The sequence below is a fragment of the Equus caballus genome, chromosome 15 (assembly GCF_041296265.1).
Source record: "Equus caballus isolate H_3958 breed thoroughbred chromosome 15, TB-T2T, whole genome shotgun sequence".
Classification (NCBI taxonomy): Eukaryota; Metazoa; Chordata; class Mammalia; order Perissodactyla; family Equidae; genus Equus; species Equus caballus.
Genome location: NC_091698.1, coordinates 80,847,504 through 80,869,851, shown reverse-complemented (window position 1 = coordinate 80,869,851; position 22,348 = coordinate 80,847,504). Strand labels below are relative to the sequence as shown.

Genomic DNA, 22,348 nt, shown 5'->3' with positions numbered 1-22,348 from the left:
TTTGAAATTTACACACATGAGATCATACACACAGAAAGTGTGTACTCGTTTGTGTCTGGCCTCTTTAATTCCATATTATGTTTGTGAGATGCATCCTTATTGAAGTGTGTAGCTCTAGTTTATTCATTCACTTTGCTGTGCTGGGATTCCATCATATGAATATGCCATGATTAACTTATGCACAGGATTGGTGATCTACATATGGGAATTTTAGTTTGGGGCTATTACGAGCAGTGTTTCTATAATCAATCTTCGACTTTTCTTTTAGTGCACACGTGCCTGCATTTCTCTTGGTTATGTGCTCAGCAATTGCTGGGTCAGGGGGTATGCATACTTGCAGCTTAAGTAGAAACTCAAATAGTTCCCCAAATTGGTTTTACCAATTTAATTCCCTAGCAGTGTATGAGAGTTCCAGTTACTCTGCATCTTACTCACACCTGAGATTTTAGTCTTTTTAATTTTAGTTATTCTAGTGGTTGATGGTGTGAATTTTAACACACTCATACACAAGTACTGTACACTGTCTATGGATATATTCATACACAGTAAAAATGTAAAGACATGCACAGGGACAATATACACCAACCTGAGCATAGTGATTGCCTCAAGGCAGAGGGGAACTTCTGATGGTGGGGCTATAAAATGAAAGACTTCACCTGTATTTATAACGTTAATTGTTAAACATGGGGAACAAATATGGGCAAACAAACATTTTTAGAACTAGGTGGGAAATATATATGTGTTTTGCATTTTTATCCATATTACTTATGTTTTATACATACTATAATTAAATTATTTTTATTTAAGAAAAAAAAGTTCTTAAAGGAAAACATAGACCCTCCACAAGGAAGCAAACAAATGCACAGTGTATCTTGTTATAAACACAGCACTTGAGCCATGCCTAATACCAGACATTCCACTGCTGGGTATGATTGTCTCAACACATGGAAATGTTTTAAGAAACTTTAGTACAAAATAGATAAGTATGTGGGTCTGATAAAGGACTAGAAGCAAATATCAAAGTTGAGTATCATCATTTATAATTTTTTTGCAGAGAGAGTAATTCACCACAATGGGATGGATACCTCATGAGTTTGCACTTAGAAATAAGAATTTCTTGACATGTTCTTGCCTTAGAAGATTTCTATTCTATAGAGAGCTTGTTATCACACACTTGCTACATAGGACTGATGCTATGACAACATAAATAGATACAAGATCAGTAGAAAGTAAAAGTCAGGTTTTAATTCTACCACTGCCGCGTCCAGAATCCTCAGTCACCTCCCTGATACCAAGGTGGTAGAATGAACCAGGGATTCTCAACCTCAGCACTGTTGGCACTTTGAGCTGAATAATTCTTCATTTCAGGGGGCTGCCCTGTGCATTGTAGGATGTTTAGTGGCATCTTCAGACTCAACCCACCAGATGCCAGAAGTCACTACCCCTTCCCCAGTGTGGCAAATGAAGAGGTCTCCACACATTGCCAAATGTCCCTTAAGGGACAAAATCACCCCCAGTTGAGGACCACTGGTCTAGGCCCCTTGGGGCTGTCCCTTCTGACTGTAAAATGTTACACTTCAGTATACCATTTGAGCAACACATGTAATATTCTCAGAGCCAAGGTAAATATTAACATATGAGAAACCAGCAATGGCCAGGCAGACAGCTCTGGTCACTTTTATGTGGGCACTCGACTGCTGTCTTAGGAAAAGAGGAGCATTCAAAGGAACAACACAGGAAATTGATGATGCTTTGACCAGGAGACATTATTGTGAGAATGGAGCAAGTGACCATGGATCATGACCGAGATTCAGGAGAAATTCAAAGTATTGTCGAGATCAATCAAGTGCACACTTGACCTCATTAGACTGAGTCTCAACTCCCAATAAATTGGGAATTCCTAGCCATACATTATGTTACAAGAGGATAGGGATTCCCATCCATACAATATCCAGAGGGCAGGGATGCAAGAATATAATGTGTTTTTAAATTATGCAAGTGGAAAATGGCATACAATCTGCCGTAGGGTGGGTTCCCAAGAAGCAAAGATTTAGAAGGGATTGAATGTGGTGATTTACTGGGGGAGTGCTCTCAGGACAGAGAGGATGAGGGAAGCAGGCTAGGGCAGGGGAAGATGCTGAGCAAGGATGCGGGCTGAGTGAGAGTCTAGTTCCAGCCTTATCCCTCAGGCAGTCTGAGGCAAGAATTGCACAACCGCCAGAGGTGATCACACCTTAAAGCAAGGGTCCATTCTTCTGCACCTGGTGACAGTCAATCACTGTCTGTGGGCTGCCCAAACAGGTGAGGGGTGCAGGGCTGTATACCCTCGCAGGTGAATTAGCTTCTCTTTTAGTTGAGGGCAATTCTCCAGATAACAAGCAGCAGTTATGAGCTGTTAACAGCCAACACTTAGAGAAACTGGGAACTCACAATCCAGTAAAAGGATTTCGAACTGTCTCTACTACAAGTACACAGTATAAACATGTTTGGCCACTGAACTTACGAAGGTTTTGTACAGAGGCTGGGAAAATCTTGGAACAGCAAAGGATTGACATTTGTGGGGCACTCAACAGGGGCCAGATTCTGTGCTGGGTGTTTATCGTAGGGTATCTCATTTAACATTACAACACTGACTGTAGTTCGTACTATCCTCCTTTTATAAATGAGGACACTGAGGCTCAGAGGGTGAGTAATTGGCCCAAGGGAAAAGAACTCACCTGCTGCCAGAGCAGAAGTGAGGATTCACTTCCAGCCCATGCTCTTTCCACCGCAACCACGAGCTTAGCAAGCGCCTGGCCCTGAAGAAGCACATAGCCCGTGTAGTTGAGGAAGGAGAGAACCTGATTGGGGGGCTTAAGGAAATGAGGACTGAGCTCCTCGAAAGCCAGCGTTCTCATCAGCTGAGGTCTGCAAATTACCAGCAACTCTACCACAGCCACATCTCCCAGAGAGGTGCAGTCATGGCCCCTGGGGGCCTCCCTGGAGCGGGGGATGGAGATGGGGGAGGGTCCCTGTGGCCAAATTAATAGTAGCTCACAGGACAGACTAGACCCACTCCAAAGTCACCAGCTACCATGGGACCGATGCTATCATTCCCAAAGTGCCTGTGAAGTGCATAGTGTCCTTGCAAGAAGCCCTTAACCCACCTCCAATAGGACAAAGAACACTTCCACTTGATTTTTCCTGGGACTCATGGCTCTCCAAGAGGATGGAGAAATGAGGAAAGACCCCAGACCTGCACTGTGTTATACATACATCCTGCATCAGGGGCCAACCTAATAGGGCCTTTCTCCTACCCTTCAGTGACCATAAGGGCCTCCCAGCAAATGTGGAGGAAGTCCTAGGGTGATTGTCAATGGTGCTTTCCCCTCACCCTCCGGAGACCACTTAAAAATACCTCTGGCCTGAAGTGGCTTGTCTAGGTCTGAAAAGAAATGAAGGGAGTCTTCTCTCTGTGGTAGGTACTTTCCATCTGGTGATAAGTCGGGTCTCCCTGGATTCAGAGATGGGGTAGAGAGGAATAAGAAGGTAGACAGGTGTGTGTGTGTAACAATGTGAGTGCATGTGAGTGTTCGGCATGTGCATTCTCTAGAAATGAGTGCTGGCTAAGAGATGGCAGATATTAGCATTTGGTGTGATTATCACGATTAATATGCATTTCTCATACTCCAACCAGCTGACAGTATCATTTACTGTATGAATGACATCAAGCACCAGGCTCAGCTGCATGGTTTCCACTATCCTCCTTCCATGACCAGAACCATGGACCCCGTCTGGCAAAAGACTGTGTGTTTTATTCAGTAAAGGCACGTGGCAATGTCACATCATCCACCCAGCACCATGTAGTGATGAGATAACTGTTGGAGCAACTTGCCTTTCTCCTGTCCTCCTCACCAACCTCAGGGACTTGGGGGGACCTAAGCCGAGTTCAGTTGGCCCAGATATCTCACTGTAGTAGGGGAACAACATCTTTTCTAGCTGCAGATCCCTTATATGATGACTTTTCAGGTCATGTATTTATAGACTTTTAGAGCCAGAGAAGACTTTAGAGATTATTCCAGTCGAATCCTTTCATTTTGCAGTAAAATGAAGCACAGAAAAAGGGCAGTGAGAGTCCAAGATCACACAAACAGTTAGAGACACAGCTGGATGAGAACATGACTCCTTGACTGTTTTTCCTCTGGCTGACCTTGATTTTGGGAGCATCACGTCTAGATGGAAATTACTCTGGGTTCAAATTAAGATTTTTTAACCTGATCTTTTTTTGAAATGCACAAGGGGGAGGAGGAAGAAACCTAGCACATTGTAGGCGCTCAATAATTGGGCTGGTTGGCTTTTGGTGTTACAGAATAATCTTACTTTATTCAGCTTAACAAGACTGGATCCAATTAACCTTGAATTTATTTCATACTTTATTCTATTCCTATGTCCCAAAGGTGAGTAGGGGTTTGAATCTCACCCCACTGCCCCACTTCAAAGTAAGTATGCATCTGAGGTTGTCATATGGCGTACATTGGTTTATAGGAAAAGCTTTTGAGGAAAAGCACACAGATTTAGAGTAACTTTGGTTTAAGCTTCTGAAGGTTTGTGGGAATCCTCTTTGAAGCACAGACACTGTCAGAACTTGAGGTTATACAGGCTTCCCTGTGACTTAAGATATAGCATAAATACTTCCTAAACCTACTTCAAATACATGATTAAAACAGACACATAATGACCCTAATTGCATATTAGCCACTTGGGCTAACAGTTCTGATTTGGCTTATCACTATATTTGCAAATCATATTTTTGATCAAAATCTTCCGATGCCTTCAGTGTTCTTCCAAACACCATCCTGATGAATCACAGCACTGCCATCCTATGACTTTTATAGATTCGTCTTCTGCAGCGTTATGCTCCGTGCTCCATGGAAGCCCCAGTGTAGCATAAGCAGACTCTGCTGTGGGCTTTTTCTTCAGACCCTCAGAGACCAGGCTTTACAGTTTTCTGGTACGCCAGTGACACACTAGGAAAGAACAATAGAAAACTCACTGCCAAGGTCTTTCTTTCCACAGCACAGGACACAGTGTCCCCTCCTGCCCTCTCGCCCACATGCTACCTCCCACCGATGCCAAACATCATTGCAAGACCAAAGACCACTCTGCCGTCCCAACTGTTGGGAATGTCCCCAGAGCAGGGCCCCTTAATTTGCTAGTCAACCATTTATTTTTATGGAGCACTTTCCATGTGGCAGGCACTCTGGTAGGCTCTGGAGATACAGGGTTGAACAAATACAGAAGTGGTCCTTTTCCTCGTGACACTCGCAGTTCTTCAAAAGCATGATTGGTTCATAGATTCAGCTGCTCAGGTAAATCCATTGAAGGGATTTTAAATCACTGGTGTGTTGAAACACAGCAGAGGGGCCTGGGGTAGAATCTTTGCTTTAGGTCTGGCGCCTTGGAGCAGCTCATTAGATCATTGATTTCTGTATCAGATTGTCTATAAAGAGCTAACTTTGCAACCTGTGCAAGCTTATTGAAGCCAAGCAGCACTTCTCCTCTCAGAGAATAGGGTTTGAGGAACTATCAGCATCGGGGCCATGTGGGAAAGTTCTGGGCTGTGACGAGGCTGCTGCATATGCCTGGGAGCTCCACACCTGGTCTGTGTGGTCTTTACTCCACAGCTGAAGCTCTTGGCAGACCTGCAGGGTGGCCTGACTGGAGACCAATCTGCCTCCTCCTCCTCAGTGCTGAGGTCCAGGATGGCAGACTTGCCTGCCCCGAGGGCTCTCCTGTACCCTCCCCATCACTGGAACACTTTGGGTCCATGACTACCCACTTCACCTCTAAACCTGGAAGGCCTATCAAATACTTAGAAGGAAATCCAACTTGGGTATCAGGAAGAACCCGGTTCTGCTAACTCAACAAAGGCTGCTGTGCAAAGGCAATTGGAGAGTCCTATCTGTGCAGTGCCCACTTCAGCATAACTCAGAGGCTGGGCTGGTTCTGAGATTCCAGCGGTGGAAGAAACTGTCCTGGTATGGTCTTCTTTTACCAGGCATTGTCCACTACAGGTATCCCACATGTTCCCAGAATGATTCCAACAACCATGGAACTCCTGTTACATTCTGCTACACACACCTCCATGCTAGTAACCAATCAATACAATACAATCATCTGGTTTCCTAAAAGGCTGCAAAGTTTTCAAGGGCACCTATGAGTCCCCAGTATCAGTACAGCACATGGTAATCACAGAACAAATGAGGGCCATCTGATGAATGAATAAATTCCTCTTTTTCTCTTCCTCTCCAGAGAACCTCACACGGTGTCTTTAAGAAAGAAGGGTCTCAAAAATGCTTGTGTTGGACACTAAAGATTAGGCTCTTCTGGAGTTTTACCCATCACCCTCATCTTCACGGAAAATAATGGAATCTGTGGGTCATGGCTGTGCATCAAACAGCCCTCCTTCCTTTAACGAGGCCCAGCTACAAGCTTTCAGGGGTTTCTTGTTATTTTCCTGCAAGTTCAAGGGGGTGCCTTAATCGCATAGTGAAGGGCGGCATTGACCCAGGGCTGCCCAGTTGAGAGAGAGCCTGACATCTCCCCCTCCCCTCTGCAGAGCACCCCCTGCAAGTCACAGACCTCTGCCCGGGCCTCCCCGGGACTGAGTGGGCACTTGAGAGGCATCGTTACCAGGGTGGTGAACTTGTCCACACAGGCATTGCGGATCTTCTCTGGGGTGGCAGGACTGTCTAGACGGAAGAGCTCCTTGATATTATTATCAGAGTGCTGAGCTCGAGCTGCACGGATGGCATCCTTGATGGCAAAGAAGATGGAGGAGGCCAGGAAGAGGGGTGGCTCCCCAATAGCCTGAGTGGACAGAGCATAGGACAGAAAATCAGGCGAAGTGGCCCCAGGCTCCACACCAGGAGGGCTGGTGTTGCCTGGGAACCCCAGCCAGCACTAAGGGGCCACACCAAGCAAGGCAGGAAGAGCAGTGAAAATCAATCAGGGGCTCAGAACAACCCATCTAGTAAATGACTCAGCCTTCTTGGCATATTTCTGTTAACTCCTGCTATGTGATTTTCTCTGATGACACCATGCAAATATAATGTACCATTAAAAGTTACATTAAATAATTACATTTTATAGACAAAAAAAACCTGACATGAATTTTAACCATTTCTTTCATTATCAGGCTATGGGAACAATCTACCTGCAATTCTGACACCAACATTTACAGGTGCCATATTATACTTACAGCATCTGCTGGAATATAGGCCTTATGACAAACAGGAATTAAAACATTTTCGAGCAGAGGCTGTTTTATCCTCCAAAGCATAGATCAGAGACTACCTGTATCAGAATCACTAGGAGAGCTTGTTAGAAATGCATGTTCCAGGATGCTATCCTGGACCTGGGATCAAGATTTCCAAGGTGGGCCCTACAGAACTACATTTTTGCCATGAGCTCCCAATGGTTCTGATGCATGCTAAAGTGGGAGAGCCAATGGCAAGGACCACAAAGTGGCCCAGACCCACCCACAGAAAAGTAAACCAGGAGATGAGCAAAGGGGTGTGTTTCATTGGTTACAAGTGATTATCTGTCTTTCTTCTTGGACCTAGGACTATATCAATTAGTTTAATTGATTTTCAATCATTTTTCCATACTTATTGGGGACAGGGAGGAAATAGAGGATGGTTATAAGTCTTCAGGCATGCTGATCAAGTCTTAATGTCAGGTGGCATCCACTGAAGGAGGTGAAGGGGTGTTCATGGAGGTGTTGCCCCATCTGCAGGGAACATACTGCTTCTCACTGGACCACAGGGGTGCTGTATCCGTGAGGTCATCTCTAGGACCAAGCACCAGGGATGCACACCTGAGACATGGGTGTAGGTCACGATTTGACCTAAACGATTAGATTAAAGAATCCCTCTGAGTGCACACAAAGGAGCTGGCTTTGACGACATGGAGGTGGGGTCATACTCAACCCAGTTCCCTGGTTCTCAGGTAGGACTGCCCACCCCTCCACTGCCCTCACCAAGGCTAGTATCAAGCCCTCTTCTCCCTTCCAGATAAGCCCCCTGCAGCTCCACGTGGAAAGTGGCTGGAGCCCCTCATCAGTCATCACCCATGGCCTCCCACCGTGCAGACCAGAAGGCAGCACAAACACAGGGCAATAGTACCTTGGATGCATAGATGGCCTTCTTGTTGGGGGAGTCACGGAGCAGGGACACTCTGAACTCAATGGGGATGCTGCCAAATGCAGGGATCTTGTAGGTGCTGGGGCCGCGGGTGTACAGGCTTCCCTCGGGGGAATACTGCAGCTCCTCCAGGGTGAAGAGGCCAAGGCCCTGGACAAATGCCCCTTCCACCTGCAGGGCAGACAGAGACTGTTGCTACCTTGCCTCCCACTTTCCCAGATGTTCCTTCTGTGTTGCCACTGGAGAAATGGCAACCCTAAGCTGAGATGCCAGCTCACAGGCTAACAGTTGCTAAGTGTCCCCCAGGGGCCCATGCTTCTCTGTGCTGAGTGGGACCATGAACTTTTGAGCAGTCCCACAAGAGACAAGGAATTCCTTGGATAATAGATTCCAGGCTTTTTGAACTCTCAGCCGTGCCTGCCCTCTGGAGAAAGTGCATCTCTGCTATGGCTTACAGATCTTTTTTAGGGCACCTGCCATGCTCTGCTGGCCCACATGTATGCTCTCTCAGCCTCACTGCTCAGAATCGTGATATGTGGTGCCACTATAGCTAAACAAACGTGTTCCGGGGGAAGACCAGGAGCTATCATCTTTGTGCCTGCAGGGCCTCGCTCCATGCCTGCCATAGTAGGGGCTCCCCACCCATGGGTGTTCAATGAATTAGTGGACAGATTGACTAATGACTAAGTTTCTGTGTACTCAGTACTTGTCCATTTTTGAGAAACACAATTTACATTTTCTACCAGATGCTCAGTACGTCAGTTCTAGGTTCCTCCCTCTGTCTCCTCCTATTCCACCTACCCTGCCCAATACTGTCAAATTTTCCAAACGTGATTTTCTTCAGGACATTCCTCTCTTTACTCCTCTTGCTCAAACCCATGTCTTTTGCCCCCAGTGGCCCCCAGCCACATTTGGTAGCATTTACTTCCTGGAGAACAAAAAGCTGTCCTGGGTGGAAGAGGAATGAGGATGGAGAAAATTCCTCTGATCTCACTGCCCGCACATCAATCCCAAACTCAATCTCCATTCTACCTTGTGCTCCCTCTCAAACTGTGCCTGTGTGTTTGCACCCAATGTTTTCACCATTCATCATCTTGCTCTCTGAGGTGTGAGAGCCCTTTCCAAGTTAATCCACATTGATTTGTCTTCTGCCTTGAGAGTTGGGTGGGCTCTCATCTATCTCAACCCCGCTCTCAGGGAGACTCACTTGGTACCATGTTCAGACCTGCTTAAAAACAACATTGCGCAAGATGCTGTGTTGGTGGCCCTAGGAGGGATGGGGCACATCAGTGGCCAAGTCCATCACCACCCTGGTCCCCCACGAGCTTACCTGTCCAATATCGATGGCAGGGTTCAGACTGGAGCCAACATCCATGACGATGTCTGTGCGGAGGTTCTAAAGTGGAAGCAAAATAAAAGCAGTTTGAGCAGAAGGAGATGAGAAATGATAGATGGGTCTTGGAGACCCTTAGATTAGTAATGCCAACCCAAACAGTATTTTCACAAGCTGAGTGCCCTGGGCTCGCTCAGGCAGGGGTGTCCACATCCCTGCCAGTCTCTACTGCCATCGTCACTGCCAAGGTTTGAGTTCATGTAGCTGTGGAGGGGATGGGAGTGGCGATGCTCTCTCAGTAATTGGAAATAAGTGTGCACACACCCACACGTGAGTAGAAACAGCAGGTTCCCAGGATCCTGGGGCTTCGAACCTGAGTCTAGGTGGATCACGCAAGAAGGAGCCGGCAAACTTCATTCCATGGCTGAATCCAGCCCATCCCCTGTTTCTGTAGGGCCTGAGAGCTAATAACGATTTTTACCTCCTTAAATGACTGACAAAAATAAGACGAAGAATATGTTGTGACACCTGAAAACTATATGAAATTCACATTCAGTGTGCATAAATAACATTTTATTGGAACTCAGCCACTCATTTGTTTACATACATCTATGGTTGTTTTCATGCCACAATGATAGAGTTGAGTAGTTGATGCAGTCTTTGTGGCCCAGAAAGCCTAAAATATTTACTCTTTGGTGCTTTATAGGAAGTTTGCTAAGCTGTGGTGTAAGGCAGTATTTTTCCAACCAGAAAGTTTGTAGCAACTCTTGGTATTGCAATTGAGTTGTTTCTCTTTTCCCACTTAGTACTAAAGTTTTGCAAACTTCTTACCTTGTGATCCCCTGTTAAGCAGTCAATTTCCACTTCAGAGCAAGCCACCCCATACGAGAAGTAGTGGAAGGGATTCCCTGAGTTTGTCTCAAAGCTGTAGCCAAGGTTGGGTGTTCTAGGGGAGAAAAGAGAAAACACTGCACGTGTATTAAGAGGAACATGCCCCCCCCCCCACCCATATACATTCACATAGCTTTTCCCACAAAATCTTAAGACCCCAAAGGTTTTATTTTTTCATTCAGCTGTTCTTCAAAAAAGTCCAGATATTTTGAATATTTTGAACTTGTTAATGAAACCCAGATATTCCAGAGAATTTTGTCTCTTGTCTCTGGTCTATTTTACTAATGTCCCTTATAGGAATCATCCTGTACAGCCGAGCAGTGTTTAGTATCAGCCTGCTGACCCCTACATGGTAGAAACAGGTGACAGATTTGCCTGAGCTCACGAAGGACATGAAAGTCACACTCCAAAGGATCTACTGAATTAGAATTCAAGATCTTCAGAACCAAAGATTCTGCCTGTGCTGGCTCCTAGGCTGCTCGTGCAAGTTCACCTGCTCACAGGGCTGCTCACCTTTCTCAAGGTGAAAGCTAAGAAGATCAGTATCTCATGCAGCCTGGGTGCATCTTTAAGCAGCCACTTGCCTGCGTTACTCCTCATCCACTGGCCCCTTCTAAACGTCAACAAGTGATTTGAGGAAACTGATACTAATAAAAGCAGATGTTCTCTTACACGGATTTTTCTTTTTCAATCCTGGTTATACAATTCCAATTTTTCATGAGTCATATAAATGTCTGAATATGTGTGTGTGTGTGTGTGTGTGTGTGTATTCTCACACACAGAGTTTATAGTTCTGTATCTATGTTATTCTACACATTACACAGAAATGTGAGCTGATGTGATCAGAATCGGTATGAAAACAAAACCAATACAGGGCTGAGGGAAAGGCTTCTCCCAGGAGAAAGCATCACCTTCTTCGACCTCTGACTTCACCTTCTGCATCTGGGTTCCCTTATATAACCCCAGTTTTATTAACTCCACAAATGAAATAGGAACCTTTCAGAAAATCTGCACTAGTTTGTGTTTGTGTAAGTCAAATGTTACATAACCCAGGGAGCACTGGGAAAACATTACTTTGCCTAATATATATGTAATAGATGTATGTGTGTATACGTACAACATCCATAATATATATAAAATACGTTATATATATGTTCATACATTCACACAAGACCTTTTAAAGCAAACATTGCACTATTTTCCAAATCCATTGATCTGTGAGAGAAAAGGTCCTAGTTAAACTTCCCAGAGAAAGCTAAAACCTTACAGCTGACAGTAAATATGATCATATCTTTTTACAGCTTCTAAATCAGATGGACAGGGTCTCTAGCTCTTCCTGCTGCTCCTGAATTTTAAAGTTGCAGAAGATGTGTGCTCTTTTCTAATGCTCACTTTAAGTTCCACCGAATTCTGCATTTTGTGACAAGTTCACATGCTCTAAATCCTCCTTCCATTCTTCTGAAGGAAAGCCTCCATAAAGAAATCCAATGCATAGTACAAAGTAACACATGTGAGTAACTTAGAGCCTTGGACTCCTTGGTTCTTGCAGGAGAACACTGAGGGAGGAATGGTTGGTAATTTTCCCATTATGTCGTAAATGAGGGAACAGGTTCAGAGAATCACTGATTCCCCAAGTGGAACAGCACACTTTAAGACCAGAGCTAGAACACAGATCTTCTGATACGGCTGCAGCTGCTTTTGCCTCCTTGACACATCATTTGGTAATCCATGTATTTTAGAGCATCTTTAAATTGAAATTCATGAAAGTCCATTGGAGACAGAAGAGTTTTGGTGGAACTGCTCTCTCCTGACCAAAGGCTGACAGAATCCAGTACTGGAAGGGACTTTTGAGGTTAGGATGACCACACACTGTGAGATGGATGAGACCAGCACCATACTTACTTATAAAACCCAGTAGCAGACAAGCTCACTGCATCCTGGTAAGCAGCTAAGACCTGAGGAGAGGAAATGGCCATCTTGAAGGGGTAGGCATGGTTTCCAGAAACCCAGCACTAAGCTTTCATGAGCTCATCCTCCTCCTCTGGAAGTTGATCAACTCCTTTTACTAGAGACTCACTTCCACATCTCACCTTGCATCCTCACTGCCACCTCTGCACTAGGTCCTCATCATCTGAAGCCTGGAGGACTACGGTAGCCTCTTAACTAGTCTTCCTGCTTCAAGTCACCTGCCCACTTTGCTGTGTGGCCCCATGCAGCTAGAGTGATTATCTCAACATACCACATAGTCCATGTCACTCCCCTGCTCCACGGCTTTCCATGAGCCTATAGAGCAAAAGCCTGACATTAAGGACCCCAATCTTCTCTCTGGCTTTATGTAGCACACACAACATTGCCGCTCCAGCCAAACTCAAGTCTTAACTCTCAGCCAACCCTTCCATGTCCCCACATCTCTGTGCTTCATTCATGTGGCTCCTCTGCTACATCTGTCCAAATCCTTTTCTTCCCTCAACAAACAGCTTACACTTGCATCTCCAACCCCCTCTTCTCAGTGATGAGTCCCTGCCTGGCTTTATATAGCGTGTCTCTATATTGCTCATTTGATACTTAGCCTGTTAACCTTGAGCTTTTATTTGTACCTCCCTATTAATAAAGCTATCCCTCTATCTATCTATCCATCCTATCACTTTAACTATATTAATAAAATTTTTTGGTATCCCCCACATTAGCACAATACTAGGATTTAATTTGCAGTTGATATAATTTTCATCACGATCACTGTCAACTACCAAGCTCTTTACTGTGTACCAGATGCTAGTGAGTACTTTGCATACATTATCTTACTTAATTTTCAATACAACCCTATAAGATCAGTATTATTATTATCTTCATTTTACAGATGAGAAAACTAAGGCTTAGACTAAGAAAGAATTTCTATAGGATCCTAACCATATATATATTGTATGAAATATATACATATATAGTGGTGGTGGTGATAATGGCTTGTTTTTCAGTGCTGTGCAGACACTGAAGAGATTTGATGCCTGTCATCTTCCGATCACATCTTTTTGATAATGGCCTCTATTGGGGTTATCTGCTTACAAGGAACACTGGACTACATGGCCCATCGTTGAGGACACAGCTCAGGTCAAGATTGTAAAGGCTGCTGTTGAAAACATTAACATTGCCTGTCGAATCCAGGCTAAAATCAAACTACCAAAACCAATCAACATTCATGTGGTATTCATGTGGGTGGTATCTATGAGTGTGGGAAGGGAAGTAGAGGTCATGGGAGACATAGTAAGATGGCTGGGTCTGAGAGAAATAGCTTATTTTCTTTGATTCTATGGAGGGAGACTTGTACTGTCTGAGCTGGGCTATATGCAGGCGCATTTTATGTGTTACTGTTGTACCCAGTTCTGCCATTCCAACACAAGGGAGACAGTGAAGCAGGGCTGACCTGGATATTTCTGACTGTTGGAGGAGCTGAAGCCTCCCACCTCAGAAAGACTTCCTTGCAGCATCCCTGTGAGGGTTCCTGACATGCAGGCCTCCAAATCAGAAAACAGAGAACTGGGCTCGTTGTGACTGTGTACGGAGCTTGTTCTGTCACTCCTAAAATCGCAGGCATGATATAACCTCTTGGGCAATGTCTTTTCCCTGCTCCCTCACAGATGGAATCTCAGTGGACCCAGACTCCAGAGCTCGATAGGGGGAGATGTTGCTGGGACAGCCCTGAGAGAGAAGGAAGTTTGAAGAAAAGCAGGCTCATTGAAACAGGATGAGCTGGGTGTGGGACCAGGCCAAGTGAGCCAAGACTTCACAGTGAGGCATATTCAGCAGTCACCTCCATCTTCTCAGGCTCAAGGCAACCAAACCCACAACTCCCACAGGGTTGCCAAGATCAAAAATTTCCTCAAGTGACTTCGCTCAACTATGAAAACTGTAGAGAAAGGGACCCAGCAAGATTGAGCATTTACTTGTCCTGTCATATCACACAGCCCACCTCAACTTCTCTTTGCCTGAGTGACTGGATTGTGACCTCCAGTTCCTGCTGGGGTCAGGACAGAGGCTCTGCTCTTAATTCCCAGGTCATCTGTAAAAGCAACTTGGATCAGCTCAGACTTACCCAGTCTTCCCAGGAGCCACTAGGATTCTTTCTCTTGAAGGGTTCCAGCCTTTTCAGGATGGTCTGACACGCTTCCTAAAGAACACATCCACCACACACCAGACACATCAATCCTCTGCATTCCCCGGCCCAGGCAAAACCCTGAGGTCCTCAGCAAGGCCACTTCCCAGGGTGCCACTCGAACAGGCATGGCACCCTCTCAGGAATGACCAAGGCCCGGGATGGAAGCCACCACAGGATGCTGCCAAAGGGACTAGCACGGGCCCTTGCTTGAAGAGCACTTCCTGACCCAGTTCTCAGGCTGACAGAGGGTGAAAAGTTTGAGGGATCCTAAGGAGATACTTCTCCCATCAAACTCCTTTGTTTGATTACATCCCTCACGTGGGAGGAGAGGCAACTGGGTCTGACTTGGCCAAACCTAAAGTCAAATTCCAATTTCAGTGCATTGTCTTGTGGCCAGTTCTAACAGTAGGGAGTACGTCTTCACAGAACCCCCTGCACTCTTTCCAACTCTCCTCCCCATCCTATCCTCATCCCTCCTGACTTTGATGGAAGTGATTATGGTTCTTCAGCCTCTCTTTTAGGTTGGCGTTTGGAGGAACAGTATTCTCCTGGATAAGAGAGCCACAGGCATGGCCACAGCCAAAGAGTCTGCAAATGCCATTCCAGCTCCCACCCGGGGGACCCTCCAGGCAAAAGCCCTGGGCTGGCCCTCAGTTCTGCTGGCTCCCGAGACTCCTTACGTAGACGGCCTGTCCGTTGAGGTCAGTGCTGACTGAGGCAGCTGTGGGAGAGGTGTTGGGCACGGTATTAGTGCTTGTCTCGCTGATGTAAATCTTAGAGGTGGGGATTTTCAGAGCTCTGCTGGCCACCTGCCAAGAGAGACGACATCACCCTCTGGGGAAGGGGTTAGCATGGGGCTTGGCTGCTTCCTCCCTAAGATGGGATTCAGGTTCACTGTCACAAGCAAGAAAATAATTCTATAAACTATAATTGTACTGAGACTGGGATGTTCTCACATCTGTCTCAATTTGAATCAGCAATTTATGGAGTGATTTCAGTGGATAAAATATTCAAAACCTAATGGTGACTAACAGTGCCTTTTTAAGCTAACCCTGTCTTTTTACAAAATCCAGTTTGGCCAGTCCCATGAGCCAAGCAGGTGTGCCGACTCTGACCCAACTCCATCCTCCCAGCTCCACTGTAAACAGTCTCATGTGTGTGCAGAACTAGCTACCTTTATGCACACAACACACCCACCTTACACACCGTCACAGAACCCTAGAGTGTTGGTAACATAAGTGACCTCAGAGATCACCTGGCCAACCTCTTTCCACAGATGAGAAAACTAAGCCAAGAAAGGGAGCAGACTTGCCCAAGGTCACATGTAGATGAGCAGCAGGGCCAGGGCCAGAGCCTAGGCCTGCTTCGGCTTCTGGTATGTCCCACTGCTCAGTTTCACACAGCATCTTCCCTCACACAGACACCGTGGAGTCAGAGAGGACTCCCACAGCCCCAGGCTGCTCACCTGGACCATCTTGGTGTGAAGGCCTTGGCCCATCTCAGTGCCCCCATGGGTCAGCAGCACAGAGCCATCTGTGTACACATGAATCAGGGCTCCTGCCTAAGGGAAGAGAAGGATGTTAGACACAAAATTGGGTAAATTCTAACTCAGCTTGGGTCATAGGACCAAAGGTGCTGGAGCCCAGGAAAAAAAAGAAAACCAGTAGCAACATTTTGGATATAAACCCAGAGAGAAATCAGAGCAGTATATATCTCATGATTTAATTACATAGCCCTTAAGGAGTTTGCCAAATTTTTTCATATCTCTCTTTCTCTGTCTGTCTCTCCCATCCTCAGAGGGAAGTAGGTCAAATATCTTTGTCCTCACTCTATAGATGAAGAAATGAGATCAGAAAGACACAGTAACTGCCTTTAGTCCCACAGTCAGGAGGAGTAAGAACTAGAAGTTGACCCCAGATCTCTGAGTCCCATGCTGCTCTCACTGTCCCACGACATATGGGACAAACGAGGATATGCGAGTTCAACTTCCATTTTAACAGCAAAGAGCTCCTCTAGGCAGCTTTGTTACCAGTGACAATGGGCTTCTCCTGCAATACTACAAACAGAGGGGGAAATGGAGCCCCAGTCCAGTGGGGACGGACAAAATCATATAAAGCAATTACCTGATTCAGAAAACTAACTGTGAAGCTTATTCCAAACTTGGTAGGAACTATGCACAATCCTCTCTTTTTCCAACAATTCTCCCTGGAGGAAAAGGAACATTCTCACCATATTTGTGTTTAAATGGACATGTTTTCAATCAACATCTTTCTAAAATTGGAAGAAGACACCCTTGGCACTGCGCATATAGCCCTTGTTATCACTGAGTTGTGCCCCAATTATGGAGATAAAATGAGAAAGAAAGGAATTTGGGTTCTGAGTCCTTCCGTGCAGCTGGAGCAGGGCTCACCCGTGAGAGAACCGGCTTTAAAGTATCATCACTCTTCTTCCCTGAGTGGAATTCGGCTCTAGTCAGAGTGCCCCAGTGACCTTGGACAGTGATTGTCCCAGGGAGGAACTGTGGCTGGCTGATGAGAATGACAACACTTTCACTGTGCTTTGTATTTGGTTTTCTGAGTAACTCAGTGAGGAAAACAGAGCCAGCATAATCATCCCCACTGTGCAGATGGGGGCTCAGGGAGATAGAGTGACTGCCATGGTCACATTCACAGGGTAGTGTCAGAGCTGGCGCATAACTGTGATGTTCTCAGACCTGGGCTGGTGTTCGCTAGAACACGGTGTGCCCGGAAGGCAGACAAATGTGTAAAGATGAGCCACACTGATGGGCTATCATGCTCAGTGCTGTGAGCCCACCTGCCCCAGGCTGAAGCTCATTTCAGGATCTTAAAGAGATGGCTGTGAACAAGGTGGCCATTTCAGCACCTTCGGAAGTTATCCATTAAAATAATAGCTTTGTCTTTGGAGTTCAGCAAAAAGGCTATAGAATAGGAAACCCCAGAGAGCACCAGAACATCAGACTCCTCCCCGCTCAGCACTTACTTGTTGAACTTGTCAATCTCACTCTTCCGGGCGTGATACTGGGAGCTTGCCAGGCATTCATCCCAGCACCTGGTCAAGGTGAACCCCTCGAGCTTCTGGTTGAAGTGTGTCAGGTCCCCTTCCTTGTACATGTTCTTCCTCCGCACCTTCCCAAGGAGAGAGATATTGAACCCTGGTCAATGGCAAGAGGTAAGGGAGGCATAACCTAAAGTCAAGTTCCAGCCTCCTCAACAACACCTGCCCATCCTCTACCCCCATAGGAGATGCCCAAGATACAAAGCCACTGTCCCCTCAAAGTAGGCTAATCCACTCTGCCTTGTGCCACCATGTTCCCAGCTTACTTCCTCTGCAGGCAGCCCACAGGTCACTGCAACTTCACTCATCCACTGTTCAGCAATGAGCATCCCCTGAGGCCCCCCAAAGCCCCGGAAGGCCGTGTTGGAGGGCAAGTTGGTCTTGCACAGCCGGCCGGTGCCCCGGATGTTGGGGATTTTATAGCAGTTGTCCATGTGGAATAGAGCTCGATCCATTATCTGAAACCAAGAAGAGAAATAGGAGAGAACTGTGCATTGACCTTACTGGCTCCTCAAAAGAGGGATTTCAAGGGCTGCACCCATCCCTGCCTTTCCCAGCCCCACTGTGAACTGCTATTACTCAGGCCCAAATTATTTCTTCCCTGAGATATTGCAAGAGCCTCCTTACTGTGCTCCTGGCCTTCAGTGCCTCCTCCCTCCATCCATGTCTCGTACTAAAATCTAAGGTCATATCAGGTCAAGCACTTGCTTAAAAACGACTTATTATCTCCAGAGTAAAGTCCATATATCTTTAAGCATGGAATTCCAGACACTTTTGGACCTTTCCCTGATGTATTTTTTTGATCCTCTTTTCTGACTGCATGTTACTCTCACCTGTAACTCCCCTCCTCACCTGACCTACCTACTCAAATCCTCATTCAGCAACTCCATGGGGAAGCCCTCCCAGACCCTCTAGTGGGAACTGATCACTAGCCTCTACAAAAGAAGGTGACTTTATTAATTTTAAATTAGCTTTTATTCCCACTAAAGTTGTATTAGAAATAGTTTGGAGTCAAACACACCCATAAGTCGTGTTGTGCAAAGCAGCAGCGCCCTCTACTTCCCTTCCATCCGCTCCCCAGAGGCAACCACTCATTCTTCATCAGCTATTTACATTAACTTCCACATCTCTAAACAATGTGTTTATATTGCTGCTTCTCGTCTTTTACAGTTTTAGACTCTTATATTGTTTCTCCCTGATGGAAAAGGAGAATTTATTTCCTAGCTAACCCCTTTTCCTGTATACACGTCAGCTTCCTATCTCCCACATAGTTATGTTTTGATCTGATCAATGGTCAGTTTAATATTATAGTCCTGTAAACATTACTTACAGGTAAGCCATATAATTGTACTGTAATTACTTCTCTTTCTTGAAAACAATTTTCCCCCTTGAGTTAATATTGTCTTTATTTTTTCATTTCCTTAGTTTTCCATGCACTTGTTACTAAGCCAGCTTAAAGTTTTCCCTGGATCAAAAAATCTGCTCTCAATACATTCAAACATGTTAGATTTTCTATCAGTTCCATCTTTTTGAAGAAATCCTTCCTGAAGCCTTCTGGCCTACTCCAATTTAAATTGGCTGGCCTTGGGATTTTCTGCTCACGTTCATCCCAGGGATTCCTTTTGCCTCTCTCCATACTGAATCTCCTATTCCTAGATCCCATGTCTTCCCCTTTCTCAGTTCTACACTCTCGTTCTGTTGGAGCACATCCTTCCATATCTTCTTTAAAAAGACTAAGTAGACAGGAACGTTTTTGAGAACTTGCATGTCTGAAATGTCTTTATTCTACTCTAACCCTTAATTAATGATTTGGCTGCATATAGAATTCTAGGTTGGAAATAAGTTTCCCAATTTCCCAGAGTAGTTTGAACACACTTCGCTAGTGCATTGCAGTTCCCCAGTATTGAGAACTCCAATCAATGCCTTTCCAAGTCTTGGAATGAGTTCTGTTTTTTTCTCCCTGAGAATTGTAAAATATTCTTTGTCCCCAGGTTTCTAAAATGTTCACAATGATGTAAACTAGCATAGGTTCATTTTCCTTCATTGTACTACTTGAAGGGCTCTTTTAATCTCAAAATGCGTGCTTGTCAGTTTTGGGAAATTTCTTGAATTACTCATTGATAGTTTCCTCCTCTCTCTTTTTTCCGTTCTTTCTTTCTGAAACTTCTATTATTTGGATCTCCTGGATGGGACCTCCAATTATGTTGTATTTTCTGTCCTATTTTTCCACGTTTTCCTTTTTGGGGAGAGCTCCCCAAGTTTCTTTCAACTCTTCTGCTTTCACAGTTTAAATTCACAGGAGTTCATTTTTATTCTCCAAGTGTTCAATTTTTATAGCATGCTGATCTTTCTCTAAGGTGTAATATCTCACTCTCTGATGAGATAAACGATAGTTTCTATTTGTGTGTTTCATTTTGGATTTAGTTTACGGCCCCACATGTTTCTTTTTGTATCTTTGATTATTTCAGTCTTAGTCATCTTAGGTGGTTTTTGTATGTCTCGCTTTATTCCATTTCTGCTTTCCCTTAGCACTTTCTCAACTTGTACTTCTATTTCATCTTGTTCTTTTATTATCTGTCTCCCCCACCATTTGTCTTGAGGACAGAAACAATACCATGTTCTTCTTTACATTGCCACCCTAGGCACACAATAAATACTTGCTGGATTGAATTAAAAATCTTGTAAGATCTTTGTACAGACACAAATACTGGATCTTTTTCAACCTGATTTTTCCTGCAGCACCAAGAAGGCAGTACTATAAATGGTGAGACTACTGCAAATGTTTCATTTTTGGATCAGTTTTTATCCGAGATCTGAAGTCTGAAGTTTCCTAACTGAGCCAATCAGAGAGCCCCTCGCAGAGAGGAGCTGCACCCAAGTGGGGGGCAATGAAACCCTGCTTGTCCGAAATGTTTTATTTTACAACAGGAATCTATGTGTATGTAACTAATATGGTTATAAAATTAAGAGTTAAAAAACTTTGAAAAGTAGTACGACCAAGGTAATTTTGTTAATTTTCAAAATTGACAAAAATATATGCCACCACAAGAGTCATACGAGAATGTTCAAAGCAGATTATCCACAAAAGCTGAAAACTGGAAACAACCCAAATGTCAACAGAGTGGTGAATGGAAAATAAAATATGATCTATCCATACAAGGGGATATTCTTCATCAGTAAAAAGGAATGAAGGACTATAAATGCTATGACATGGATGAACCTCAAAAACACTATTCTGAGAAAAAAAGCCAATGCAAAAGACTATATAACGTATGATTCTATTTACACAAACAGACCACACAAAATGAAAATCTATAAGACAGAAAGTAGATTAGTTGTTGTCTCGGTCTGGGGGTTGGGAACAGGAGTGACTGCAAATGGACACAAGACATCATTTTGGCTGATGGAAATGTTCCAAAACTGGATTGTATTAATGGTTGCGTGACTCTAAATTTACTAAAAACCATTAAATTATATACTTCAGACAAGTGAATTTATGGTATGTAAACTACACTTCAATGAAATCATTAAAAAAAGTAAATTGATCAACTCAAATTTTAAATAATGTGTAATGCAGAAAATGACAATGTGCGCCCAACTTAATCTCATCCAATTACTGTTCGGTGTATGTTCTTTCACACATTTTCCCTGCATATCATTATATATACATATTGCTAATATTACATTCATACACATACAAGATCACCATGCTGTACATAAAGTTTTGTAACTAACTTTGCATGCTTCGCAAGAATAGGAAGGACGAGTTTCTAATCAGAGAAGTAATAGGATCATATCTGTGCTGTGGAGATTAACCAAGGATGGAGAACCCAAGTGGGATCCATTTAGGAGACTACTGCAACAGTAACAGGCAAGAAATGAGGAGGACTGTACTCATATGTGCGAACAAGCTGTAGGGTGTGCCCTTGACCTCCCGGTCACCCCGGGATGCAGGGGCGGGTCCTACTTACAGCCTCAGAGAGATCAAGGGTGTTCCCAGCATTGCTGTAGTGATCCACCTCCAGAGCCACAATCCTCCCCGTCTTCATGAAGCCAACCTGTCAAAAAGGCGAGGGATTTCTCCACAGTCCCCTCCCTCTGCCTATCTCTAATCATTTCCTCCCACCTACGCTACCTGGAGGAAACGGAAAGAACAGGACATCGCACCACGAAAACAAGGTGAACTTAATGGGTGAAGAAGAGAGGACCTGACATCTCCCCAGTGGCATACCCCTGGATCCTCACCTCTGGACACCTTCTCCCCAGCCTCCTCCTTCTTTCTACCTACTCCTGGCTTCTGGTTCTACCAGAGAGAGTGAGAAGGTAGAAAAGGGGATGCTGGTCATGAAAGGGCAGGGAGCAGGGCTGGGAAGAGAAACTAGGAAAGATGCTGGAGGCTCCCCTCACAGCTTTTGGCCAGCAAACAATGAAAGTAACACTTTGCACGAGCATGAATGTGTTTTCACACCCCCGACCTTATGTAAACATCAAGACAAACCCAAGAGGCCATTTCATAAGTGAGGAAATGGACCCCAAAAGAACATGGTACTTTCTTCAAATCCACTAAAATTTGGGAATGAGAGAAATACAATCCATTTTGGGGAGTTAAATTATGAAATAAAGGCAGAGGAGATCAAAAGGGAGATTTTCAAAGCCAGCTCGTCAAGAGAGAGGGCTCCCAGGTTTATAGAGCTACAGGGGACCTGTAAGGTTATA

The 22,348-nt window shown here is 44.8% G+C and overlaps 1 protein-coding gene across 18 annotated transcripts in view; it reads right to left on the bottom strand.

The window, feature by feature from the left end:
* Window positions 1-4,334: 4,334 nt before the first annotated feature.
* The window catches only part of XDH (xanthine dehydrogenase), a 58,903-nt gene continuing 40,889 nt past the window's right edge, over window positions 4,335-22,348 (bottom strand). For 15 of the 18 annotated variants that reach the window (XM_070236532.1, XM_070236534.1, XM_070236543.1 and 12 more), the window contains 13 exons: window positions 21,604-21,690; window positions 17,899-18,090; window positions 17,558-17,703; window positions 16,681-16,762; window positions 16,023-16,118; window positions 15,238-15,366; window positions 14,495-14,569; window positions 12,310-12,362; window positions 10,348-10,462; window positions 9,514-9,579; window positions 8,166-8,354; window positions 6,673-6,849; window positions 4,335-5,006 (listed from right to left, as the gene is read on the bottom strand). In XM_070236532.1, coding sequence (XP_070092633.1) covers window positions 4,956-5,006; window positions 6,673-6,849; window positions 8,166-8,354; window positions 9,514-9,579; window positions 10,348-10,462; window positions 12,310-12,362; window positions 14,495-14,569; window positions 15,238-15,366; window positions 16,023-16,118; window positions 16,681-16,762; window positions 17,558-17,703; window positions 17,899-18,090; window positions 21,604-21,690 — 1,458 coding nt within the window. In that variant the 3' untranslated portion in view covers window positions 4,335-4,955. Of the gene's footprint in view, window positions 5,007-6,672; window positions 6,850-8,165; window positions 8,355-9,513; window positions 9,580-10,347; window positions 10,485-12,309; window positions 12,363-14,494; window positions 14,570-15,237; window positions 15,367-16,022; window positions 16,119-16,680; window positions 16,763-17,557; window positions 17,704-17,898; window positions 18,091-21,603; window positions 21,691-22,348 lie in introns of all 18 variants that reach the window. The other 3 variants (XR_011426509.1, XR_011426510.1, XR_011426511.1) reach the window with 1 other exon arrangement.